Raw genomic sequence first — 27,588 nt, 5'->3', positions numbered from 1 at the left:
GGTGGGGCGGCGGCCGGCACTCCCGCCCCTCTCCGCCCTCTCGGTCCTCCGGCGGACTGACCCGCAGGCGGGCATCGCCGGTGCGGGACTACCTCGGACGGCGGTGGAGCCAGGCACTGGAGAGTCTGGGGACCTGGTGGGTCCTCACTCGGGCCGCGACGAGCTGGCATCCGTGGGAGTCGGGCACAGCTGACCACCGCCGCCCAGCAGCTCACTGCGATGGTGGCTGGCGTGAGCCTCCTGCTGCGCGCCCTGCCGCTACTGCTATGGGGCTGCCAGGACGCACAGCCCACCCAGCACGGACACCCGGAGCTGCGCCAGGAGGCAGAGGTAAACGGGGTGTGCCTGGCGGAGAGGGGGACGTCACCCGCGGTCCCCTCTGAGCGACCAGCTGTGTCCCTTTGCCCTGACAGCTTACAAAGACAGAGACGGGACAGGGTTACTCCCTAAGCCAGAGCTGTTGGGACCACACAGGCCTGGAATCCCTCATTGACTAGCAGGGTCAGGACACAGCTACCAGACAGGACAGGAAGGCTAGAGCCAAGAGAGAACCCCACCTTCACCGCTAAGCTGGGGTGACTAGCTGCTCACCCATCAAATGCCCCCACACCTTGAGCGCAGTGCACAGGGTACTGCTGACTGAACAGAGTGAATGTGGCCTCCTGGCTTGTGCTTTCTTGCTTACTGAAAGCAAGCCTTTTAAACTGCTTAAAAATAGTTTAATCTGTCACTCAAGGACAGTCTGCGGAGGCGAGTATCAGGGAGCTTTAACTAGAATTTTGGACCAAAAGTGAGAAAAGGAGAAGAGACAGGGGTAAAGCTCAAAAGATTTCTCATTTCATTTTCCTCAGTTCTGCTTGGCGCGGGTAGCATGGACCTTTGTGAGGTGAAGTAGGATTGGTGTAAGGGGTACGTTTTCCACTTTGTGATTGTACTAGCAACAATTTCACGGGAGGGCACGCGCGCGCACACACACACACATACACACACACCAAGAAGTATCCGTTTCTTTTCTCAAGAGTAGGGCCTAGGTCTCCACTATTGTAAGAAGAGGTGGGAATAAGCTTTCAACATTTGAGTCCAGCTTCTGTGCCTGAACTTGCCCCCCTGCCCTGTTTCTTCCATTTTCACTAGTTCCCATCACTGCTGGGAATATCTTGTCTCAACAGGTAATCCTCTCCGACTCATTCAGGTCTTCCCTTTGCAATAGAGGAGGCAACTCTCCCCTTTCACATAGAAGGATTCGATTGTCTCTCTGGATTTACTCTTACAGCATCAAGAGTAGTAAGGTCCCAGGAGAAGGCTTCTGCCTACAAAGCCAAGTCTTGCTATGAGTCCCACCCCCTTCTCCCCTTAGGCAATCCCTGGCAGAGGAACAGAGACAGTATCTCTGCTGCCCATGCCTGTGGTGGCCCCAGATGGTGAGAATTTCATCTTGGGGTATGCTTGGGAAACTTAATATCTAGCAGATTGAGTTCCTTTTGATCTGTTTAACATAAATTGGGGGAAAGGAGATTTTAAGCTCTGGGCATAAAAAAAATGTTTTAAAGGTATACATGCTCTGGAAATGTATAGTGTGCATCTCTGTGTATCTGTGCAAGAACACAGCTGTGTGTGTGAGTCTATCTGTGTTTCTGTGCGTGGTTAATATGTCTATTGCTTACATGGGCTTCCAGACCTGCATGTACACCAGGATAAGTCACTTAACCAGTAGGCACCCATAATGCCTGTTTCTCAAGATTGATGTATAGTTGTGTATCTTAAACACTCAGCCCAGTACCCAGTATATAGAAAGAAATCTGTATGAAGAAGTTGTTCTCAATGCTGTTGATGTTAGAATTCTCTGTGTTGTTATCTTAGAGCACCGAGCTTCAGCTCTGGAGCTCCTGGCCAGGAGTCTGGCTGTCCAACAACAACACAAAACAAAACTTGTGAGACAATGCTTTTTTTTTTTTTCCGGCATTGACCAACAGTTAGCAGAGGGCTTGCAGCTCCTTATACTGTTGCAGTAACTATGTCTATGACAAATTATGTCTCATAAAAATCAGGCACATGACACACACCTGTAATCCCAGCATTTAGGAGGTCTAAGCTGGAGGATCAGAAATTCAAGGTCATCCTTGGCAACATAGTGAATTCGAGACCAGCCTGGGATACAAGAAGTCCTGTATCAAGTGAAACCAAACTAAAACAAAACAAAACAGACTCACCCTCTAAGATTTGGTGAAATAAAGCAATACTTTATTAAGTTCACAGATACTATAGATCAAATTTTCAGATAAGGCACACCAGGACAGCTTTTCTCCAACTCGAAAATGTTTGGGGATATTGTCTCCCACTCTGGCTCTCAACTGGAGTACTGGGTCACCGAGGGAAATACAGCCCTCACAGAATGGGAGCTCGGAGGGTGAGCCCACCAGTCCGGTTCTTGGCTTGGACACAGTTCCATGAGTGCAGTGCAGGGAAGTAGAGCAAAGGCCGAGCCCAGAGTCCAGCTGAACTGAGGTGGCAGAATCCAGCGTTTAGAGCTGCTGAAGCATCTGGAGTGAGCAGAGCAGTGTCACCAGGAATTGAACTAGGCTCAAGGGGGTGCTGTAAGTCTGTATGGGGGTTCACTGTCGACCTTTGCCTGAGGACTTCCCTGGCATGTGCAAGTTTAGACAATGCGGGGCTTACCAGAGGACAACTGGTGTATGACTGGAGACGGAAAACAAAGATTGGGAAACCGAGTAGATCTGGAAGATGTTAGAGGTCCAGCCTAGACAAAGTAGACAAAAGTTGAGTTCCCCAGGCATCCATGCGAGCCTACAGTGATACCGTGTGTTAGTGGTGAAGAAGGTCCTAGTGAGACCAAAGCTTAGAAATTGGGGGACATAGAATGTGTTGTCCCTTACTGGAATTTCCTTAGAAGACAACTGACTAAATAACCAGTACACTGGACTCTGTAACGCCGCATCCAAGATGTTTGGCAATAGAACAAGAAATGAGGGAGGCAGGGCAGGAAAGGAAATTATGCGCGCCGTGCAGTAATAGATTACTGAATTGGAAGCGTCTGGTGTGAAGCAGAAAACGGAATGTGTCAAGTGGGAAGTGTTATACTGGTGTAATAGTAACTGTAAGTGGACTAAAATAGGCTAAGGATGCACTGAGATGAGTTAAGGAAGTGATACGTATGCCCAGAACCAAACCAAGTCTCGCAAAGATCTGCTTCTGCATGTTTACATATTCTGAACAGTCTGTAGAAATGAAATCATATAAGATGTGGTGAGATTTCTTTTCTTTTGGAGGTGAGAATTGAGCGCGTGTGTGTGTGTGTGTGTGTGTGTGTGTGTGTGTGTGTGTGTGTGTTTGTTTTAAGACAAAAGTCTCACTCTGTAGCTCCAAGCTCCCTTCAGATTCACTCTGAAGCTCAGCTAGGCCTCAGACTTGTGGTGAGCCTTCTGCCTTAGTCTCCTCAAGGCTGGGACCACAGGCATAAACCAGGATTCCCCGCCTAAAATGTGGTATTTGTGGAGACTTGGAGAGTTTGAACATTTCTAACCCAATAAAGAGCAGAACAAAGCCAGCCACAGTGGCACACACATTTAATCCCAGCACTTAGGAGGCAGAGACAGGCAGACCTCTGGATTCAGGGCTAGCCTTGTCTACAGAGAGAGTCCAGGGCAGCCAGGACTACACAGAGAAACCCTGTTTCAAAAAATCAAACCCAAAACAAAACAAAGAGCAGAATAAATATACATTAAAAATAACAACCCACAGTGCAGTGGCTGCACCTGCCTTTAATCCCAGCACTTGGGAGGCAGAGGCAGGTGGATTTCTTAGTTCAAGGCTAGCCTGGTCTACAGAGTGAGTTCCAGGACAGCCAGGGCTACACAGAGAAACCCTGTCAAAACAACAACAACAACAACAATAACTCATGGTCTCCTGGTGGCATGAAACTTTATTCTCAGCACTCAAGAGGCAGAGGCATGCTTATCTCTCTGAGTTCAAGGCTACATAGCAAGTTTGAGGACTGCCAAAGCTACAAGAGACCTCTCAAATAAAGTCTCAAAAGATTAAATAAATAAATAAATAAATAAATAAATAAATAAATAAATACCAAAACCAGCTGGGGTTTTAAGCAGGGGTAAAGTTCTTGTCTGACGTGCGGAAGGTCCTGGGTCCTGGGTTTTCTCTCCAGCACAGACACCAGGGTGGTGTTGAGCTCGCTCAGCAGGTAAAGGCGCTTGCTGAGCAAGATCAACTGCCTGACTACCTCAGTTAAACCCCCAGGATTCCCAGTGGAAGTAAACAAACTTAGAAAGTTGTTTTCTGACCTCCACACATGCATGCTGTGGCACATGTACACACATATGTGCACGCTTGCGCGCGCGCACACACACACATATGCACTCATGCACATTAACAAATAATAAATTTAAAAAAAATAGTTAAGGTTGAAGAAGATTTGAGCAGCATGTCAACTGTGTTGACCTAGTTGATATTGATGGACAAACACCCCGTTGCCTGAGAATCCCAGAATATGCATTCTTTTCAAGTGCCTGTGAATTATTTACCAAGATAGCCATACCCTGGGTTGTAAAGTAAGTCCAAATATGTTTCTAAGCAGGAGCTTTGAGGGTTATGCCTTCTGACTAAAACATACCTAAATCAGGAGTCAGTAATAAGATATACAACAACGCTGTAAATATTTAGAAATTCAACAACATACTTTTGAATTACTCACAAGTCATTGGGCTCACAAGAAAAATCGGAAAACACTTTACACAGCAACATTTAGGGATATAGCTAAAGCAATATTTATTTAGTGAAATGTAAAGGTCTAAATGCCTACAGTGCACAAGAAAGTGGGGGTTTTGGGGGGAATGAGGCTGGATCTTTCAATGTAGTCCTCATATCTTGGACCTTGCTCTATAGAACAGGCTGGCCATGAACTCATAGAGATCTACCTGTCTCTGCCTCTTAAACGCTGGGATTAAAGGTGTACAAGTCCATGGCCAGGCTAAGGAGAAGGAGTTTGGATCATTGATCTAGACTTCTATTCTAGAGACGCTAGGAAAGAAACAGGAGGTAGAAGGAAAGAAAGGATGAAATAGGCTATGTGATCATGGGCTAATTCCTTCTCTTCTCTGGGCTGCAGTAAAATCAGGAGGTAAAAGGTTTGAATGACATCTAAGAGTCTCTCCAGATAAAATGTTTGGCTTTAGTGTTTGTCCATGCTGTGTAGCTGTGCCCCCCCCATGTGTGTGTGTGTGTCTCTGTGTGTGTGTATGTGTACAAGCACCTGCCCTGTGCAGCCATATCTATAGTTTTTGTTTAACTTGGAGGTTTTGTTTCGTTCTTATTGAGACAGGGTCTTGCTTTGTAACCCAAGCTGGCCTCAAGCTTGTGATCCTCCTGCTTTAGCCTCCCCAGAGCTGGGATTGTAGATCAGGTCCACCTGAATGTGTCTGTCACATCCGTTCATATATCCAATGTGCCTGTGTCTGTTTCCCTGTGTGCACACAGAGGGATAAAGTTAAGGGATTTCCAGAGTGGGCTTTGTCTGGGAGGAGATTTACTGCTTTCAAAATGTTATGAACAAGTTCATTGTTGTCCAGTTAGGAAAACTGGAGCTACGCACAATACTCCTAAGTAGAAAGGGCCCCCAGCGCTGAGCTGCAAGACAGAGTTAATGAATGACATCACCGCCCTGGCCCCCACTCCAGCCAGGTTCTGTCCTATGTTGGGCAACAAACTCTCCCAAGGGATCTATCTACCCTTAGCTTTGTTTGGATCTTTTTACAACAACCAGGCTACTAAGTGGTCCCATGACCTGCCTTCCACACAGTGACCTCCCCATATCTGCACAGCAACTCCCAGTGTGAGGTACAAGAAGCTAGACTGTTTATTTCTCCGGAGACTTCCTTAGGCTTCTGTAGAGTGTTGACGCCAAGATGGAGTGTCTTTCTCATACCCCAGAGCCATTCATTTGACTTTTGTGACTCAGAAGCTAGAAGCCTGGGCGTGGAAGCCATTCCCAAGAGCTCAGCATAGTGACTCACAAATAAAGGGTAAATAGAAATACCAGAAAGATCACAGAGGACCATAAGTCGGTGGGAAAGCAGTTACCAACCCAGCTTGAGAACAAAAAAATCTAAAAGCTGTGGAATGGAAGCAGGACCCCAGTGAGGAGAGTCTGCTGAGCTTCCCCGTTAACTTAGTCATGGCTAGGGCATTATCTGGCACCCCGAATTTAGCCCTGAAAACCTAGTAAGGACCATGTCCACACAAAAGGCAATTCTGCATTAGAAAGACTGTAATCCCAACCCTTTGGGGCTTAGGCAAGAGGACCTATAGTTCAAGGCCTGCCTGGCTACAGTCAGACTTCCTCCCTAAGGAAAGGGATGGAATAAGATTGAGTCTTGTAAAAAAAAAATTGTTAAGCCGGGCGGTGGTGGCGCACGCCTTTAAACCCAGCACTTGGGAGGCAGAGGCAGGCGGATTTCTGAGTTCGAGGCCAGCCTGGTCTACAGAGTGAGTTCCAGGACAGCCAGGACTATACAGAGAAACCCTGTCTCGAAAAACCAAAATAAATAAATAAATAAAAATATAAAAAAATAGATTGAATCTTGTTGGAGATTAGCCAGACAATAATTTCCATCTTGCCTAAGGACAAAAAGAAAGAATACTTCAGGTGTTATCTAGGCTACACCTGGACAAATCCTTGTGAACGGCAGAACTGGGTCAAGGAGAGGAATCAGACAGATAGGAGGAAAAGGCGTAGGTCCAATCCACAGGGGAAGGGCTGGGCTGACCCCTCTCCCCCGGAGCCAGGGAAGTAGAGTATTCTGGAAACAGACGTTGGAGTTTTTGAAGTCCACAGCCCAGTACTGTTGGGAACCTGTGGCTTGTCAAATGATCTGTTAGGGTGTGCCTGGGCTCCATCTGACAACACTGGAGTCCACTGTCCAAGCAGCTTCTCCTGTCTACCCGACTTCCTGCAGAAGAAAACCCCAGCTTCACCTCTGGTATATCTGAGAGCCACTACTGCCAGGTCCAGGTTGGGAGAGCTGCTTACCTCATCCTTCCATACCCCCACATAAAAGCTGAGGAATCACTAATGCAGATGTCAACAAAACCCCTGGGCTAGTTCCCATGGGGTCTGGATTCAACTACTGGTTCTACCCCTCATTAGGTAGAGTCACTTCAACATGATGCCTGCTCCCCGACTGTCCTTTAACATGGGAGTAAGTTCACCTGCGCTTGCTATCTTCCTGCAAGGTGGTATAAGGTTCAAAGAAGGCATAACATCTAGAAAGCTCCACAGATTTGAAGGACTGCTTGTGCTCCTGGTCACCAGAGACCTTCTTTACATAGATCAAGGCAGGACACTAGCTGATGTCCCTTATATCTTAGCTCGGCTAGTAGCTAGAGGTACACTTGAGGGATAAGTGGAACTCACCGTGTGGCTGTGTGGACACAGAAACCATGAAGTAGAATATGCAGGAGATAGAGGCAGGAAGATTGCTACAAGTTCCAGGCCAACCAGCACCTCGAGAACCCCCCCCCAAAAAAAAAAACAGAAAAGGAAAAAAGAGAAGGAAATGACAAGAGGAAGAAAGGTAGGTGGCCTAGTGCATGAGTAAGCCAACATGGCTTCTGCACGAATCTGTCATTTTGCATTTTTAAGTGCTGTGTGTGTGTGTGTGTGTTTGTGTACTCTCGTGTGTGTGCATGTGTGTTTGTGCCATTGTGATACTATGCACCCGTGGAGGTCAAAGGATAGCCTGCTGGAGTCTCTCTCCACTACATGGGTCCTGAGGATCAGACTCAGGTTGTCAGGTTCGGTGGTGAGTGTCTACTTGCTAGGACATCTTGCCAGCCTCTTTGGCTTATTTTTGCTTCAGAAATTGATGCAGAGAGTGTTTAAGAGGCTGATGACTAGAGTGGCCTGGCAAAGGTCCCAGCTGCCAATAAAGCCCTGTAACCACAGATGTTAAAATATTGTTTTTAGTGGGATGACTTCCCTGGAGCTTTCCCAGAGCATTTTACTCAAATGTGTGGTGAGGGCAGTCAGGTAGTGGTCCCCCACCTGATGTCTACTGGGGCAGAGTGGTTAGGCACTTCTATCAGAGTATACACACTGGCCGTTTATCTGCAATGACAGCTAAGGCTGGGTGAGATCTCCGGCTCTAATCCAGTACCATGTTTATAAGAGGAATCTGAGGTCCAGAAAATAACAGACCTGAGGACACGGTAGCAGCAGGGACTCACCGACTCTCAGTCCAGTGGCTCAGTTCTTGACTCTGCCTCATTATTATGCTCAGAAATGGCCAGAATTTCCCTTTCCGAACAGGCTGAGCTAGACATACACCCTTTCGTGACAAGTAGGGACCCATACTGGACATCCTCTAGAGTGGCAGTCCCACCCAGCCTGTGAGCATGCTCATTTTACCCAGGTACCACTGCCACTCCCAGGAACATTCAGAAATGACTCCCCAGTAAAGTGGCACCATCCTTACATAAGATGGGCCGGGCATGTTGGCACAAGTTTTTAGGCTAAAACAGGGTGAATCACCTAAAGGGTAAGGCCCTCAGCTTCCTTTCCCTTTAGATCTAGCCTTGGGCTCCCTAGGAGAGAGAACAGGCAAGCAGAGACCAGGAGAGAGAGACAGCCAGTTGCTTGGAGTTCTAGGCAGGGAGGAGCTGCCTGGCACCACCTTCAGAAAGCAGGGGAAGAGATAACCCTGGACAGAGTCCCAAAGACACAAGTCAGAAAATGGAAGCCAGGAAGAGAGATTCCAACCCAAAGGGGCATGAGTGAGGCCCAGTGTTCATCCAGCAGTCTGGGTCTTGTGAGATTCCTTCGTTCCCCACTGTCAAGCAGTTATCTACTCACCTTACTGCCGATCTTTCTCCTTTGCAAGGTTGGGCATTTCTCTAATCTGGGCAGAGAGACTGAGGCACAGAAAAATAGCAAAGAAGGTTAGGACAGTTCCAGGGGCAGGAGCCTACCTCCTCTCTCCTCTACTGCCCAGAACTTCAGAGTACTAGCAGTAGCAAGGGGCCCCTTCCTGTATGTCATTTTAAATGTCTAAATATGTGTTGTTATGCATAAGCATGAAGTCCATAAATCTAGATGATCTCCATTATAATATTCCAGTGCTGTTATGGAAATATAAAATGTCAAATTCTTAAAATGCCTTTTTCTCATTCTCTGGTGCCTCGGCTTGGCTGGTGTCCTGGGCGTGTGTTCTTTCTCCTTAATGGGAATTCAGCTCTGCAGAACCACTACAGAGGCCAGCGTTTCCACCCTCTAACGACCTCTGAACCCGCCTCTGCCCCAACTTGTTGCCAGAGTACCAAGCAATGCAGCCCAGCCAGGAAACAAGGGCCCCACCACACAACTTCCCCTCCTCCCCCCTGTCCCAGAACTTCAGCCAACTCCCTGATAAAGTCTGGGAGGGTTTGTGGGAAGAGAAACAAGGGAGTGCCAGCCAAGCTGACCTGTGTCCGGGTCTCTTGGAAGTCACTGGTCCAGCTAAAAGGCTTCAGTGTAAATTCCTCTTTCCAGCCACACCAAAGGAAAGGGAAGGGGTAGGGAGGAGAGCTGGAGCCTCACTGAAGTGAGGCAAGTGCCAGGTAGCAGTTCCTGAACAGAGCACGGAGGTACAGGTGAGCTATGTTCTAAGCCTACAGTTAATTTTCCCTGCTAAAGAGAACTAGTGAAACTGGCACTTCCTGGGCATTTACAGTGTGTCTGGCACTCTGCCAGATGTGCATTGCTTTCTTTATTATTTTATTTTTTAAGATAGCATTTTACAGTGTGGCTCAGGGTGGCTTTGAACTCACTATGCCAAGCTGGTCTTGAGCCAAAGACCCTCTAGCTTCATCTTCCTGAGTACTGGGATCACAGGCAGGTCCTACCGCACTCTGTATGCATTGTCTGTCATCCTGAGGAGCCTGTGAGGTTCATCTTATTTTCACATTGTAGGAAAACAAAACAAAACAAAACAAAAAAAGAACAGAAACGAAAGCTCAAAGAAATAATGTCCTGTCACCTAGTAGAGTCAAGGTTAGAAACATTCTTTATCTTCAAGTCTGGTGAGCAACACATAATCTCGCTGACTGAGACCCTAGGACTCCTTTACTCCAATATTTGTGTGAGAATGATATATATATATTACAAAGGGAAAGATGAAAACAAGGGTGCTGAGACACAAATAAACCATCAGAGAAACAGCCAGGCTGGGTTGGGAAGTGGTCTGCTGTCCAGAACGATGCTCCTTACAGAATGTGTCTGATGGAAGTCCGACAGTTGAGGTTACTGAAGATGGATGGGAATATTTCGCTTGCTTTGTTTTGTTGGGGTTTTTTATTATTTTTTATTTTATTTATTATTTATTTCTTTATCTATCTTGGTTTTTTGAGACAGGATTTCTCTGTGTAGCCCTGGCTGTCCTGGAACACGCTCTGTAGACCAGGCTGGCCTCAAAGTCAGAGACTTGCCTGCCTCTGCTTCCCGAGGTCTGGGATTAAAGGTGTGTGCCAGCTTTTGGTTTCTAAAAAATACTTATTTCTTTTATGTGAATGCACGTGCCTGTTCACCACATGCCTGCAGGATCCCACAGAGGTCAGAAGAGGGTGTCAGGTCCCCTGGAACTAGAGTTATAGGTGTTTTTGGACCACCATGTGGGCACTGGGAACAGAACCCGGGTCCTCTGCAAGAGCAATATGTTCTCTTAATGCTGAGGCATCTCTCCAGCCCCTGAAAGTCGTATTTTTATATCAGTAAGCATATTTTATGTCAAAGGGCTTTAACGTCTTTGCCCTTTAGGAGAAGAGAATTAGAAAGAAGCTGAAATCAGATGGATAACTTTGTGCAAGACCAGGCAGGGCAGAGCCAGGACCCAGTTAGCTCCTAGAGCACTTAGATATTTCAAAGCAAATGCAATGCACATGGATACTGTCTATGTGCAAAACAGGTACACCAGCTACTCAGTGTGGGGTGCCTCTCCTGTGACAGAAGCCACATTAAGTGCTTTTGTGACCAGTTCTCATAAAAGAGTAAGTTCTTAATAACAACTGCTCTGTAGCTGAGAAACATGTAGCTTAGAGAAGTAACTTAAAAGTTTGAATTCAAATCCAGACCAGCCTACCTCCAGAGACCATCCCTGTCCAGAGCACCCCACTAGGTTTCCGACAATGCCAGGAGATTATACGAAAGCTGGATGTTCGATATGTTTAGTAGTTTGCCTTTGACATTCCAGCTAATCGATGATGCCCTTCTGACCTTAATGCCAGAACTTTCTCTGCTGTCATTTACAAATATTCTTGGGACAGGGAAGGGAAACCGGTCTGGATGTATGTGCCTCAGGCCCTTGTACAAGAGGAGACAAGGGTGCAGTGCAGCATGATGAGAAGAGCTGACGGTCCTCTCTCCCCCAGGCATTCCTGGAGAAGTACGGATACCTCAGTGAGCAGGGTTCCAAATCTCCAGCCTCCGATCAGTTCAGTAACGCCATCAGGTATGATGGAGGGATGTGAGGGAGTGCAAGATACAAGCTCCCCCGGACCCTTCCTCTGCAGTCCTTTCTCTCACTTCCTCCTGACAGAGAGTTCCAGTGGGTATCCCAGTTGCCCATCAGTGGTGTGCTGGACCAGGCCACACTGCGCCAGATGACACGCCCACGCTGTGGGGTTGCAGATACTGACAGTCATGCAACTTGGACAGAGAGGACCAGTGCCCTGCTTGCTGGACACCGAGCCAAAACGAGGCGTAAGAAACGCTTTGCAAAGTCAGGTGAGTGCATTAAAATCAACCAGGCTGGGATTTCTCCATGTCCAGAAGGGCCTGTGGCCAAAAAAAAAAAAAAAAAAAAAAAAAAAAGTGGCTGAACTGAGACAAAACTCTGGGAGAAGCCCCTCTTCCCTGGAGGCAGATTATTTGACTCAAGGATCTTAATCAGGAATACAGATATTTAACTCTAAATTTTATCTGCATTGATGAGTTTTCATTGTACATATATTCTCCAGATTAAACCTCATCAAGGCCACTCAATTCTCTGATCAGTTTTCTGTGCAGGGCAGTTAAGCTGTTGACAGTAGTTTTTGGGTATATCTTGTTGCCGCTATTTCCAGAAGAGTCTATTTTTTTCATAACACTTATTAACCAAGATGTGACCCACTGAGTTTTATTTTGTTCATAGCATTTTAAAAAAAAGTTTTATTATTTTACCACACAATCTACCCATTTAAAGTATCCAATTCAATGGGGTTTAGTATATTTGTAGACTTGTCCAACCATTACCACAAGCTAATCCCTCCTTCCAGAACGTTTTCATTATCCTCTGAAGAAATGCTGTGCCCATTAACAAACAGTTAGCTCTCCACTGTACCCTGCTGCCTGCCCTGGCAACCACTAATCTGCTTTCTGTCTCAGGGGATCTGCCTATTTTGAACATTTCATCACAGCCTACTGTGTGCTCTGGCCAGTTTCTCTCTCTCTTTCTTTCTTTCTTTCTTTTTTTTTTCTTTTTTTTTTCAAGACAGGGTTTCTCTGTATAGCCCTGGCTGTCCTGGAACTCACTCTGTAGACCAGGCTGGCCTCGAACTCAGAAATCTGCCTGCCTCTGCCTCCCAAGTGCTGGGTTTAAAGGCGTGCGCCACCACCGCCCAGCCAGTTTCTCTTGTTGGAAGCTGTTTTTGTCTTCTCTTTCTCTCTCCTCTTCTCCCTTCCTGCTACTTCCTTTCCAAGGGGTATTTGAACCCAGAGCCATGAGTGATGCCTCTGACCTATGTCGCAGTCCTTCTCTCTTCTCCTTCCTCCTTGCTTTTCTCCTCCTTTCCCTCCTCCCATTTTTTCCTCTCCCTCCTGATACTTTTTTCCTCCTCCTTCTCTCTTTCTTTTTTTCTTCTCTTACTCTTCTGCATCCCCCAGTCAAATATTCCAGGGTCAAATGCTAGCCATTTAAGATTTATGAAGATTTGATTTTTCTGTCTATTTTCCACAAATAAGTTTTACTGTGTGGAATTTTAGTATCATGGTTGCTTTGACTAAATCAGTTTTTCTTTGAGCAGTTTTTGCAGCTTTCAAGGTTGCTCACAAGATATGGTTTTTCCGTCAAGTTTTCAAGTATAATTGATTGTATTGGGTACACTTTGGACCATGCATGTTTTTCTTTATGTATATCATATGAGTACACTGTAACTGTCTTCAGACACACCAGAAGAAGGCATCAGATCTCATTACAGATGGTTGTGGTTGCTGGGAATTGAACTCAGGACCTCTGCAAAACCAGTCAGTGCTCTTAACTGCTGAGCCATCTCTCCAGCCCCCATGCATACTTTTTTTTTTTTTTTTTTTTTTTTTTGAGACAGGGCTTCTCTGTGTAGCCCTGGCTGTCCTGGAACTCAGTCTGTAGACCAGGCTGGCCTCGAACTCAGAAATCCACCTGCCTCTGCCTCCCAAGTGCTGGGATTAAAGGTGTGCCATCGCTGCCTGGCCCCCGTGCACACTTTTAACTGTGCTGTTTTTACCAGCTCCTTTTGCTGTACACAGAATATGTTTTCTTGTCTTGGCTAATGTAGAAGGAGATTGTGGGCAGCTGTTGGGTGACTGTTTCCAGGCATGTGCTAGTCCATTGCTGGTGCATCTGCATGTCCATTCACCCCGACTGCCCTGTTCTGAATGACCATAGTCATTCACAGTCAACTCTGGGGTCGTGGCCCTGGGGTAAAGATATCCTTGGTGTCAGATGTGGACATCCCATTGTGTTCCTGGGAAATAGAAAGAAAAGTAAAGTAAAAAAATAGGGAGGCACAGGCTCACAACAGGCCAGAGCAGAGAGGACACTGGAACTCGAAGCTTGGGGCTCAAATATCAGTTGTCACAACCAAGTCATAGCACTCAGTTCTGATCCCTCCTCCTCCCTCACACAAGGGTCAGTCCTTTCTGAATTGCAAAGGAGAGTCATCCACCTCCACCAACCCTCCCCTCACCCCCCCCACCTCCACCAACCCCCCACCCCCCACCCCCAGACTACCAAGTTCTGGATGGCCTGTAGGCATGTAGTGGGAAGTGAGCAGGCCCAGAAACTCTTGAGCCTGAGTTCTGGGGATGTTTCTTTCTGGCTGTCTTACCTTCTCCTGCCCCCAAGGTAGGATCTAGTGCATTTGTAGCTAGCAGTTTGGAATACCTAATTGCCAGAGAAATGCAGGATGCCTAGTTAAAACTGAACTCAGATGAACAATAAGGGACTGTATTTATATTTTCACGTTCAAATTTTACTGGGCATGCCGTATTCATATGTGCTGCATCTGGAACCTCAGGTCAAGCACCTGCTCCTCTCTGTGCATGTTCTAGTTCAGTAGAGCTGGGAAGTCTACCTCTTCTCCACAGAGTTGGTGGGTTGAGGAGCGGGGTGGTACATCAGAGTTGGAAAAGGAAATCAAAGCAAGTGGGTGTTTTCTAAGCCCTCACTGCATTTCAGGCAGTTTCCTGATGCCATTCTAAAAGATAAGGCTTCTGTACAGAGGGGGGAAACTGAGGCTCAGAGAGATTCCACCAATTCCTGGGGGCTTGCATGTGCAGGACTACAATTTCTGCCTATAACCCTTCCAATCAATAGTTGCCTGCTGGGAGTCAGGCCTCCACTATCCTTCCTACCCCAAACTTCTAGTTTTCCCATCCCTGGCCTCCTTAGCTCCTGTTCTTCCCTGGTCCCTTTGGGACCCTGAAGAGAGGACCTAGCAGGCAATACCACATGCTGAGAGCCTGGGATTATCTTGAAAAGCAGCCCTGCCCAGGCAGGACTTGAGAATAGGGCCTCAACAGGCAGCATCTCCTGGGGGCCAAAGTCAAAGAGGACAAGGTTTCAGCCTAGTGCTGCCCCTACCCGTGCAGGCAGTTCCTTCCTTCCTGGTCCCTCCTGAGGAAAGCACTCTTCTCCCCTCCCCCAGTTCCTGTTCCTATTCATTCTCCCTACCCTTCCCCCACCACACTTTACAGAGGATTCTTTTCTGGAGACCTATCACCTTCATTGGCCATTAAAATGACTACCAACCACCCTCCCTCTTTCCTGCTCTGGTAGGGAGGTGAGGGGGATGGCATCATTTGCTAGAGGGTTAACAATTTGGTTTGGTGACAGTGGTTGGGACGAGTCTTAGAGTCACAACACGATGTAAGAAAGGCTAGTGCAGCTGTTCTGTGCCTTGGGAGGACTTATAGCAGCAGCAGGGTGTTCTCAGTAAAGAATGAACTTGCCTGGGTGGATACCTCGGGACCCCCAACCTTGCCTCCACCTTCCCTGTCTCCCTCCTTTAAAATAATTCCCTCTTCACTCCCTAAGGACTGGTCACTGGCTGAGAGGCAGTAGTTGGGTGGTTGCCAGGCCAAACAAGCTCAAGGAGAAGCCTTGCTTTGAGTAGAGGGGGCACACCCCACCTCTACTCCATGGGTAGAGAGGGCCAGAAGGAACCTCCCTTCCATCTGGGGAAATCTCAGCCCTTGCTAAGCTTTGACGGGACCAAGTGATGTTTAAGCAGATTTATAGGCCTGGCATCTCTGTGGAAAGGATTGCTTGCTTATCTATGTGGTACAGTAGGAGTCCTGGGCCAGGGGTTGGAGGGGGTTCAGGGAGGGTGTGGGAGGGTGTAGGGAGGGGGTGTCCAGCTCAGTTCCTCTCTTGTTCTGCAGCTGTGGGCAGGAGCCTTCCCCTGGGGTCACAGGCATCAAAGTCTGGGCCCCTGGAATCTTGCCTGAAAGCTTTAAGGCTTCCATTTGGGATTTCAGACTCTGAGGTATGGGGCCCAGAGGCCATCCCTGACAAACCCAGAAGCCAGACTTTCTGGCTACTCTGCTCCTGGCTGTCCAGCAAAACAGCAGATGAGTCCAGTGTAATGAATGACCTAGGGCTGTAGCAGAGGCCAGAGTCCCAGCCCTCAGGGAGGATCTGAGGTTTGAGCCAAAGGGAAAGCGACTTAAGGAAGAAGAGATGGAAAACTTATTTTGGGCCTGTGACAAAACACACCCTTTGTTCTTATTCATCTTCAACTCAGAGCTCGCCAAAGTCCCCAAGGAATTGGAGAGGAGGTCAAGGGGTTAAGGAAAGACCTCGAATATATGGGGTTTTTGGTTGTTGGCCAGTTGTGGGCCCTAGGTTCTCGCAAGTGCAGAGTGGAGGCTCTGGGAGGTGGCAGGAGACTGTGAGGGTGGATGGAGCGCCTGAGGCAGGCACAGCTGTGACCTCAGTGACCCTCATTGTCTCTCCATCCAGACACTGAGGTTGGGCTTCAGAGTGATTGTCAGTCAGCAAGAGGCATATAGCTTCCTCAGACGCAGCCTAGGCTGTGGAGAAGAATAAGACGGGAGACCAGGGGTTCGGACTGATCCTTGAAGGGGGGTCTTTTCCTGGAAGAAGCTACATCATCTCTAACAGCAGACCTCCCAGACCAATAAATTGGAGAGTCTTCAGGGGAAGGGTAGTCTGCCCAGGCTGAGAGCTTGCTTCCACAGTGACATATCTTTCCACCTATCAAATGGGAGGCTGCCCAAGGCAAGAGCTGAGTGTTCCCTATCAGATCAAGGGCTCCTGGGGCAGGGCCAACCCATCCTACTGGGCCTGTGGGGACCAGCCTCCGTAGCACGTATGACTCACATGGCCTTTCTGGGTGACAGGTAACAAATGGTACAAACAGCATCTTTCCTACCGCCTGGTGAACTGGCCTGAGCGCCTGCCGGAGCCAGCTGTTCGAGGGGCCGTACGTGCTGCCTTCCAGCTGTGGAGTAATGTGTCAGCGCTGGAGTTCTGGGAGGCCCCAGCCACAGGCCCTGCTGACATCCGCCTCACCTTCTTCCAAGGAGACCACAATGATGGGCTGGCCAATGCCTTCGATGGCCCAGGTGCTGTCACGAAGCCTCCTTCCACAAGCGAGAGAGGTGCCCACCTAGGAAAGGCAGCCTGGGGGTGGCAGTAGAGTTTCTATTCTTGAAAGCACAGCCAAACCAAGTTCCTCCTCCAAAGGACCCTCTATCACTTCATCTGTAAAACGGGAACAGCAGGCCCTGCCCAAGGTGTACCACATGGCTGAAAGGACAGCCAGATAAGATTTGGTGTGGAAAGCACTTTGCTAGCTCTAGAGTATGCTGGGTTCCTCGAGAATATTCAGGAATCCTGTCTATTCCTACTTCTAGACAGACCTGTGCTTCTGTTGTTCTTCAGAGTAGATTTTCACAAGATACCCTGAGGCCTCCATCAGCCCCTTCCTCCCCTGTCTCCTGATAGTCAGGAGTCTTTACCCTACACTCACAGAAGTGCTTCAGAGATCAGAGCCACAGCCAGGTCCATTTGTCCCCAGCCTGAAGGCTTCCTCTACAAAGTGAGCCATTCTTCCATTCTGCTCAGCACTGGCCTTCAGAATCTGACTACCTGCTATTTGTGCTCCTCAGTGAGAGCTGAGCAGGCTGAGCAGTGCTGGAGATGGCTAAAGCTAGTGCTCCCCCTGCCTGTCAGACCCTGCCCACCTGGGCTCCTAGAAGGCAATGCTGGAAGGGCTCTTGATGAGCTCCTAGGCTAACACTGTCACAGTACTGTTTGCTAACCTCTGTCAGGGTCACTTGCCTCAGTGGAAGGTGTATATGAGGGGCAGGACCTAGAAGCCACATCTAGTTATTTCTGTGGGGACCCAGATGTACTTGTGACAATCACTGAGGAGCTTACTGTCTCTGCTCAGTCCTATGATGAACAGGGAGAGGGGCCTAGAGGAGCCCTGGCAGGGGAAGACACATGTTTACACAAAACTAGATACATCAGCCAGGCGTGGTAGCACATGCCTGTAACCCTGGCACCCCGGAGGCCATGAAACTGGGGAGATGCCTCAGTGCTGTGCAAGTGTGAGGACCTGGGCTCAGATTCTCAGCACGAATGTAACCCCAGCACTGGGGGATGGAGACAGGAAAACCTTGGGGGCTCACTGGCCAGCCAATCTAGCCAGAATGGCAAGCTTCAGGTTCAGTGAGAGGCCCTGTCTCGAAATTGATAGTAACAATGATATTCTAGTGGGGGGGGGGGCTGGAGAGGTGGTTCGGTGCTTACGAGCGCCAGTGGCTCCTCTGAAGAACCCAACTTTGGCTCTCACCATCCACAACGGCTCATAACTGTAACAGCAGTTGCAGGTGTCCCACACCCTCTCTTGGCATCTGAGGGCAACAGGCACACGTGGTACACACAGACACACATGCAGACAAAATACAATAAATAAAATAAATTAGATCATTTAATGGGGGGGGATGTAGGGACCCTTACCTTTAATTTTAGCACTTGAGAGGCAGGGACAGAAAGATCTAAGGGCTCCAAGCAGCCCAGGGCTACAAAAAGACACTGTCTCAAAAGATTAAAAAGGGGCAGGTGTGTGTGTGTTTAAGTTAGAAAAGTTACTGAGACAAGACATCCCAGTATCAGCCTCTGGCCTGCATAGGTGAGCACACATGCAACATACATGAATTTACACACACACTTGCACACATACGCACACACACACACACACAGAGAGAGAGAGAGCATAATAAGACCCTGGTATGACTCAGGAGTATGGGTGAAGGGTCTTGTCCCTGTTGCCAAGCCTGCGGACCTAAGTTTCGTCCCTGGGATCCGCATGGTTGAAGTTGAGAACGGAGTCCCTCAGGTTGTCCTCTGATCCCCACAAGTCACATTTGACACACACTTAAGACAACAAAAACCAGTCTCTCTAATGTAGCCCCCTGCTGGCCTTCAATTCCACACATAGAAGCACACTGTTAAATATGCAGATTCCTGAACAGAAACACACCAAGTGCCCAGGTCAGGAAGCCTCAGAAAGCCTTACCATCCCTCTTCTATTGGTAGCCAACATTAATAATTCCTAGATTAGGCTATGTCCTAAGAACCAAGTGTAACACACGTTCATTCTTATAAGGAAAAAGTTCATCATCATACCCATTTTCAGATCACACAGCTAGTAAAAAGTAAATCTAGTACTGGAACCAAGGCAGTTTGGCCCCTAAATCTACAGTGTACTTCCTCTTAAGAGTCATCTGCTCACCTGCCCGCACTCCTGCATCCATCAGACTCTACAGAGACGGAAATTAGTAGACCACACCCCTAACGTGGGAGCCGATGCCTGCAGGAGGGAGTTCCGGGTCTTGGCTCCCCCTGACCCTCCACTTTTTACTCAGGGGGCGCCCTGGCGCACGCCTTCCTGCCCCGCCGGGGCGAAGCGCATTTCGACGGAGACGAGCGCTGGTCTCTGAGCCGCCGTGGGCGCAACTTGTTCGTGGTGCTGGCGCACGAGATCGGCCACACGCTCGGTCTCACGCACTCGCCCGCGCCACGTGCGCTCATGGCGCCCTACTACAAGAAGCTGGGCCGCGACGCCTTGCTCAGCTGGGACGATGTGCTGGCGGTGCAGAGCCTGTACGGTGAGCCTCCAGCCCCTGGGGTCTTCGGACTCTGGCTTCTCAAATAGGATACCCACACCCTCACCCCTCCTCGGTTCCTTGCTCAGTCCTTCCTTGTCCTAAAGCCCCTAAGACTCCCTTGAAATCTGAATATCCGCGGCTCTGCTTTATCTATCAGTTCCAAGCAATCCATAAGAGCAAACCGCTGTCCTTCGCTCAAAACCCTTCGGTCTCCGCTCTCATCTCAGTAAATCACTCCTGGGCTGTTGAGTGGGAGAGATTTCTGGGATAGTGAGCTCTTGGATAAAACCAACAACTGGGGCCGCACACACCCCTTACTCTTTCCTTCACCTGTCTCAGATCATAGGCGGAGCAGAAGGAAGGGTCTTGAGCCCTCCATATGCTCCTACCCATGAATGTCTCTCTCTGTCTCTCCCCCCACCCCGATCTTAAGGAAAGCCTCTGGGGCGCTCAGTAACCACCCAACTCCCCGGAAAGGTGTTCACTAACTTTGAGGCCTGGGACCCCCACAACTCCCAGAGCAGTCGCTCGGAAACCAGAGGTCCTAAATACTGCCACTCTTCCTTTGATGCCATCACTGTAGGTAAGATGGTCCCAACCATGCCTGGTATCTTTCTTCCGTCCTCCACATCTCCAGGGGTCTAGAGCTGAATTACAAGGTGTGAGGGGGATATCTAGAATATAGACATCTGAAATCACACGCTTTCCTCAGAGATGGGCGAGCTCAGGCTGAGCAAAGAACTCCTGCTTCCCTCAGCCCCTCCCCACCCCCTGCATTCTACCTTCAGCTTGTCTGGGAAACCTCCAAAATCATCAGGAGGCCAATAGCCTCTTCTCACGTCGCTTGTCTCGGGACAGATGGGCAATGGCGACTGTACATCTTCAAAGGGAGTCACTTTTGGGAAGTCACGGCTGATGGCAATGTTTCAGAGCCTCATCCAGTACAGAAAAGATGGCCGGGACTGCCCCCAAGTATTGAGGCTGCTGCCGTGTCTTTGGAAGATGGAGACTTCTACTTCTTCAAAGGTACCAGCCCTGAGTCAGCTGAGATTGAGATGTGGTGGGTGGGTGTCCTGCCTGCAGAGAAAGGAGGGGAGGGTCCCCAACAATGAGTCCCTGGTGAATTCAGGGACTAACCTCAAGCTGAATTTGTGGCCCAGAAAGTCTCCTTTTAGAGATGGAATTGGGATCAAGTGTCCAGGGTGTCCTGTGTAGAGACTGTAGGGAGAAGACTGCTCTCCAGTCTGAAGCCAGCAGAAAGGCTGGCCGTGTCTGCCCTGCCATCCTGGCAGTGTGAACTTGGCCTGTCGCTTAGCTTTTGGAACTTGTATTTCTTGGATAGAGAAAGTGGTACTCAGGTGTGATGAGGAAGCCGGATAACTTGTAGCGACTGAAGGGTGGACTGGACACGTGGTAATACTGTTCTGAGCGACATCCATTCCTTCAACCAATGCTGTGTTCCTTGTGTCCACCTTTGCCCTCGGGAAATTATTGGTAATTGGGAAGTGAAGACAAGTTCAAGCATTCCCAATCTTCCATTCTACACCCAGGCAGGAAATCCTATTTCCACCTCTCATGCCCATTCTCAGCTCAGCACCCTTCTACCCTTCCCAGCCTGGGATTGGGGTCATTTGCATCCTCCGCTCTCTGTCGACACCTGCCGGGTGAAGTCTAGACTACACCTGGCTCCAAGGATACCGTTTAGGGCTCCGACTAGAAAGAGTAGGGACCAGGGTGACAGAGATGGAGTGGAGAGCCAATGAGTGAGCGCCTCCACCTCACTCTGGCTTTCAATGCCCCACAGGGAATCGCTGTTGGAGGTTCCAGGGAACGAAGTCCGTGTGGGGCTTCGCAAAGCTCTGCCGGGCAGGTGGTCTACCCCGACACCCGGACGCAGCTCTCTTCTTCCCGCCTCTGCGCCGCCTAGTTCTCTTCAAGGGTTCCCGCTACTATGTGCTGGCTCGAGGAGGGATGCAAGTGGAGCCCTACTATCCCCGCAGCCTGCGAGACTGGGCCGGGGTCCCTGAGGAGGTCAGCGGCGCCCTGCCAAGGCCGGACGGCTCCATTATCTTCTTCAGAGATGACCACTATTGGCACTTGGATCAAGCCAAACTGCGGGTGACCAGCTCCGGCCGCTGGGCCACCGAGCTGTCCTGGATGGGCTGTTGGAATGCCAACTCAGGAGGTGCCCTGTTCTGAAGGCTCCCCATCACTGAATGAACCGTGGTTGCTGCCGCCTGAGGGGTGGGGTCTGTCTAGGAAGGCCCTGAACCTCTCAAGAAGCTCTTGAGCAGCAAGGACTCCAAGCAGGAAATCAGTCTGCATTTGTTCTCTGCGGTGGAAGGAGAACTAGAGTTCCTATAGCCTTTTCCCTCAAGGACTTCTTTCCTTCCCACTTGTATGTGTATGTGGGAAGGCAGATTCTGTTCTAGTGAAGATGCTGTAAGTCCATAGTGCTGAGTCCCGGGAAGATGCAAAACTCAGCTGAGCCAGGAGACTATCTGCAAGACCCTCCCCTTCGGTGCCTTTCAGGCTCAGTTCTTGGGAAATCGAGTGCTATTTCATCAGAGACTTTGCCCCACCTCCTACCCTCAGCAAGCAGGGATGTAGTGAAATCTCAAGGATCCCCACTGTCAGATGCTCTCTGTTGGATCAGGAGGCAAAGCAGAAGGGACTGTGTTCCTCCTGGGACTGACTTTTTGTCTGGGCGAATGAAAAAGCACTCCCCAGTTGGTCAACCTAGAGGTGTAGCAGCCTTCCCTGGGCAGAATCATCCACCCTTCTCAATAGAAGCACATGGGCACTGGGTGCTGGAGACACGAGGACCACGGTCTTACATTCAACCCAGGGCCAGCCAGCTGTATATGGTTATCATGGAGAGACTGGGGCGAACCTCTCTTCAAAATGCAGAACCTCTCCACCCCATTTGCCTCCAAGATGGACACCTTGAGCATCAGGAAGATGGAAGAGGGTCCTTGGGGGTCCGCTCAGGATGTAGCTGCCATAGCACTCTGCAGGTTGGGTGAGGCCCGTTTGCTTGCAATGGCCCCATTCTCCAGGCCACACACGCAGCAGCATTCCGAAGCTCATGCTGTCTAGCCAAGAATAGCTGGGATTCCTGGAGAAGGAACCGGCTCCCTGCCTTCCCCTTTTGTCTCAGCCTGTCTCAGTATTAATTTTAGCATCTGGATCTCCAGCCCTCACTCCTCTCTCTCCATCTACCAGTGTCTCTGCAAATACACACACACACACACACACACACACACACACACACACAGTGACCACCAACAGCCAGCTCTCGGGGAGAATCGGGCAAGGGAGCAGCCCACAGTTCCCCAGAGGCATTGCTGGCCATGTGCCCTCCTTTCTTCTCTGTGCAGTGGACAGAATGGCCTTTGACTGCCCTTGGATGCAAGTGCTTTGTGCTGCCCTGTCTCAGGGAAAACATGGAGGAACCGCCCAGCTGGCCTCCTGCTGTCTGGGTTGTACCCAGCGGGAGAGAAAGGAGAGTCTCATGTTTTTCACTCCGTTCCACCTCAAGCGACTCTGATTGGAGACTTTATTGCCGAGTTAGAGGGAGAGAGGCAATTTATTAAGAGGGCTGAGGAAACCCCGAGGCTATTTTTCTCCAGGCCATTGCCTGGATAGAGGCCAGAGGACCTGAAAACGATGCAGGTAAGGCTGTGTTGAAGGCGTGAGGGTCAGGAGGGCTGCACGTGCTGGGTACTGTCTGGGGAGGAGTGCTTAGTTTCTGCAAGACAACAGGTGGAACCGTGAACCGACAGAGGGACTTCTCACCGGAAGGAGGCGCTAAGGATGGCGGCTTGAAGGGACAGTTCTGTGGAACTCACTACAGATAGAAGAGTTTGGAGCATTGAGGGCGCAGAGGCTGGGAGTGGATGTGCTCAGAGTTGCCGGCGGCCTCCGCCTTACCCAGGTCAGGGTGCTCAAGAATACAGTGCTCCACGTAGGCCGGGTGGCTGTGCAGAGTCTTGCACTTCTTGCAGAAAAGGATCTCACAGCGCGCACAGCCCCCGCGGCGCGGTGGCCGCCGCCGCGTCTCCAACACGCACGGTTCCTCCGGGGCACCCCGCTTCCTGCGGGCCGGGGACATGTGTGCTCAGAGCCCGGCGGCCCTCCTCCCTAAGGCTCGGCCCCAGGTCCTTTGCGTCTCACCTGTCCGCGGGGGCCGCCAGGCCACCCAGCAGAGCGAACGGGCTGAGCCAGCCCCAGAAGCTGCTATCCGAGCGTCGCAGCAGCGCCACCTGCTGGCTGCTGGGCTCCTGGCGCAGCGGACTGTAGGACACCGAGCGGGCCTCACGCTCATCCGCGTCTCGGGAGTCCTCCTCTGTCTCCGTCGCGCTCTCCGGGTCCGACCTCTCCTCTACCGACGACGACGACGAGGACGATGATGAATCGTCCTCCAGCTCCTCCTCTCTGGCCTCGGGATCCTCTACCTCCTTCCTCCACAAAGGGGCCTTCACGCCTGTAGGCGGGGACAGGGTCAGTGCAGCCCCCTACCCTGGCTGCTGTGGGGGAGATGCCGCCGGCCGGCTGCTACCTGCCAAAGGGCTTTGGAGTCCCAGATTCCCGGACTGTTGCCGAGTTCCCACCCTCCTGAGCTTCCTTGCTAAGGATTCCAAGCAAGTCACCTCGCTTCCATCAAGTTCCATTTTTCCGTCTCTGAAGCGGGAAAAGTAGCATCTACCTCAAGAGTGTCTGTGAGGCTGACTTCAGATAGTATCTGGGTAAAGCAGTTTCCTGCTGGCGTTGGGCAAGCAATCAACGAACATATATTGCCAACCCGGAAGGAGGAGGGTTACCCAACATTAGTAAACCAATTGTTATTTCAATAAGTGGTTGTTTATAAAAATGAATTAGTAATTATTAATTATTGGTACAGTCTCACTATGTTGTTCTAGCTGAAGAAGAAGCTTTCACTATATAGACCAGGCTGGTCTGTAACTCACAAAGATCCTCTTGCCTTTGCCTCCTGAGTATGTTTGTTTCTAAGTGTGATTTTCCCTGGTGGCAGGAAGCCCAGTTTCACTGGAGGTGGGGTGGGCAGGCATAGATGATTAAACCAGAAACGGGTCTCAGACTTGACCAATTGTAAGTGGATTTCAGCCATACCACCCCCTCTACCTAACACTTCTGTCAGCTCACACACAACTTCTAGTAATAGATGAGGGCCTGAAGCAAGTTCCTCAGCTGACACAGAAAACAAGCAGGCCTTCTCTGGGAGGTATCCATCATTCCCTCAGCAGGTATTCATCTAGCACACAGGGAAGGGAGCAAGGGGGTGGAGGGCTTGGGGTCTGCCCTGGAAAGATCCAGGACTATTTCTGTAGACCCATCCATCTGTTTCCCAGGTTGAAAATTGAGCAGAATAATAGTAATGGACAACAAAGTGTGTGTGTGTGTGTGTTTGTGTGTGTGTGTGTGTTGGACACTGTGATGGTTAATACGTCAAATTGACAGGATCAAAAAAACACCTAAGAGTTTGTGAGAAGGAGTTTCTGAGTTGGTTTAAGTGATGTGGGAAGACCCACTGTGAATATAAATGACACCGTCCTGTGGGCTGAGTGCAAAGGAGAAAACCAAGATGCCCTGTGTCCTGAGTGCAGATGCCATGTGACCTTTCGCATTGCCACCAGGATTTTGCCATCACAAGAGACCCTCAATGGTGAACCAGAATAACTGTTTCCTTCTTTAAGCTGCTGCTTCTGTCAGGGATTTGTCACAGCAAGAGGAAAAGCAAGTGATTGTTAGGCACTATGGGCTCAACTCGCTTTTTCACGGTGCCGCTTCATCCTGGCAGCTCTTTTCATGGGGGTTAAGGGGTGGTCCGTGGAGGGGTCTCTCTAAATGTGACCAAGAGTATCTGAAACCGCCGGATTTTTGGCCTTGCCACAGGGAAACAGATGGTAGTGAAGGCCAGGCCTAACCCAGCCGGAAAGAGTTGCTGGAGACGGTTTGGGAAAAAGAGGAATAGGGGATGGGGTTGGAAGGGGAGGCTAGGGCTTGAAGCTGGTTGTCAGTGATGGGAAGCCATGCATGTTCTGATGTTCTGAGGCATGTGCAGACTGTCTTGTAGCATGTTCCCTACAACAGGATAGGGGACTTTAATAATCACTGTAAAAAAAATAGGTGGTGGCTCATGCTGATGATCTCAGCACAAGAAAGGCTGCAGCAGGAGGATTGCTGAGAGCTCAGACCAGCATCCTGTGTTATGTAATAGGTTCCAAACCAGCCTGGGCTACAATCTGAGTCCCGTCTAAACCCCCTACACTCTAATTTTGTTTTTGTTTTGGGAGTGGAATTTTCTTAATTGTTTGTTTATAGTTCTGGCTATCTTGTAACTCATTATGTAGACCAGGGTGGCTTCAAACTCACAGAGAATCACCTTCCTCTGCCTCCTGAATGCCACCCTGCCCACCCTGCCTCTCCCCTCGAAAAAAGAGCCTTAACATCCAGGCCAGAGGAGACAAGAGAGGTCTGAAGAGGAACAAGCAAAGATAAGAGAACTGATGGAGGAGGACAGGAATATTTAAGGAGGAGAAAGCCAAGGGGTTGTAGAAACACGGATGGATTACTAGGAAAAGTTCAAATTTTCCAGCATCATCATGGTGATGGGCTGGTTGCTCAAGGTTGGTCCACACCCTTTCTAACCCCACTCACCGTGTTTGTCCATTCTTCCCAGCACTGTACTGCCTGTTCTCTCTGATGAGGGATGGGATGTGGGAGTGCCCAGTGCCTATAGAACTTCACATGGTTTCTAGGGCATCTATTAGATCACAGGGGGTGGGACTAGAATCTCAGCTGCCCATAGGCTCTGCTTAGAGACCAATGCCTCTTCTAAAATCTCCAGACTCAAACAAAACCCACATGTCCCCTACCTTACCCCAAGGAGGATTCCAATGGGGAGCAGAGAATAGCTTTGGCCCCGATAGACTGGGTTTGAATCCCAGCTCTACCACATAAATATAAAACACCTACCAGGCCTCCAGCAGCAATCATTGTACAGGGACAGTTGTTCAGTTAGGCCATTGCTAGGGATGACACCTACATGTGGGCACCAGGAGTCGAGTCATATCCTTGAGTCGTTCCCTAAGACCCAATAACCCTTGACAGATACATCTATGCCAACAAACCTAGCCAGGGACGTAGGAAACTGAGACCCAAATGTTCTGAGGCCCAGTTGTTCATCTCACCTGCCTCCCCAGGCCCGATCTACCCACCAGCCCTTTATTCTTTACTTTTCTTAGAGTAATTTGGGGGTTTATGGAATTTCAATGTGTGTTGGAGGCTGAAGAGGTGGCTCAGCAGGTGAAAGCACCTATTGCTTTTGCACAGGACTCTGTTTGGTTCCCAGCACCAATACAGCTCACAACTGTCTACCACTCCAGTTCCAGGGGATATGGTACCACCTTCTGGCCTTTGTAGGCCAGAAATCCACATGGTGCACACACATATGTGCAGGTAAAACATATGTACATAAGATAAAGAAACATTTTTTTAAAAAATTGGAGTGTCATAAAAATAACACTAGCATAAGATTGCATCAGGACTTGTTCTCATGGAATAAAAAGTCACGGAATAAAACTGGCTTTCAGTGAAAACATGTGAACACACAGTCTTACCGGAATATGGGCAGTATGCCTCCTGCACTTACATGCTACCCAGGAGCCCCCTGGAGAGGGGACCCCCATTGAGAATGTATGGAAACTTGGAATGGACTGTTTTCCATCCAAAGAGAGGATTTAGCATCAGAAAAAAATAAGCTGCATTTATTAGCACTACTTCCTGTTGTTCATAGGACAGGCTCCGAGAACAAGGTGAAGCCTGATACCAAAAGTGACGCATGCCTGTGATTCCAGTATTCGGGAATCTGAGACAGGATGATAGTGAGTTTGAGGCCAGCCTGGGCTATAAATGAGATCCTGGAGAGAGAGTGAGGGAGAGAGAGGGAGGGAGGGAGGGAGGGATAGGAGATAGAGAGAGAGAAGAGGAGAGGAGGGAAGGGGAGGGGGGGGAGGGGAAGAAGGGGGAGGGGGAGGAGAGAGGAGAGGGAAGGAGAGAGGGAGGGAGAGAAGGATGGGTTGGTATAAGATCCATCTTATTTGGCAATACAAATGATTTTAAATCAT

The 27,588-nt window shown here is 49.4% G+C and overlaps 2 protein-coding genes across 3 annotated transcripts; one reads left to right on the top strand and one right to left on the bottom strand.

Moving 5' to 3' along the window:
- Positions 1–219: 219 nt before the first annotated feature.
- Positions 220–23,410, top strand: Mmp28 (matrix metallopeptidase 28). Its single transcript, XM_028772399.1, has 8 exons — positions 220–330; positions 11,431–11,510; positions 11,598–11,785; positions 16,661–16,885; positions 19,196–19,438; positions 19,872–20,021; positions 20,297–20,464; positions 21,243–23,410. Exons 1-8 carry the CDS (start codon positions 220–222, stop codon positions 21,635–21,637), a joined length of 1,560 nt encoding a protein of 519 aa, XP_028628232.1. The 3' UTR covers positions 21,638–23,410.
- Positions 22,993–26,132, bottom strand: CUNH17orf50 (chromosome unknown C17orf50 homolog). Of its 2 annotated transcripts, XM_028772397.1 has the most exons (4): positions 26,120–26,132; positions 23,615–23,924; positions 23,290–23,535; positions 23,146–23,189 (listed from the first exon to the last, which is right to left on the bottom strand). In XM_028772397.1, coding segments are annotated over exons 1-4 (570 nt in total). In that variant the 3' UTR covers positions 23,146–23,188. The 2 variants fall into 2 exon arrangements, with proteins under 2 accessions (XP_028628231.1, XP_028628230.1); XM_028772398.1 differs by having other exon boundaries at positions 22,993–23,535.
- Positions 26,133–27,588: the final 1,456 nt, after the last annotated feature.

The sequence above is a fragment of the Grammomys surdaster genome, unplaced genomic scaffold (assembly GCF_004785775.1).
Source record: "Grammomys surdaster isolate TR1022 unplaced genomic scaffold, NIH_TR_1.0 213, whole genome shotgun sequence".
Classification (NCBI taxonomy): domain Eukaryota; kingdom Metazoa; phylum Chordata; class Mammalia; order Rodentia; family Muridae; genus Grammomys; species Grammomys surdaster.
The sequence above is the reverse complement of the archived record's forward strand: the minus strand, read 5'-3'. Positions and strand labels throughout refer to the sequence as shown.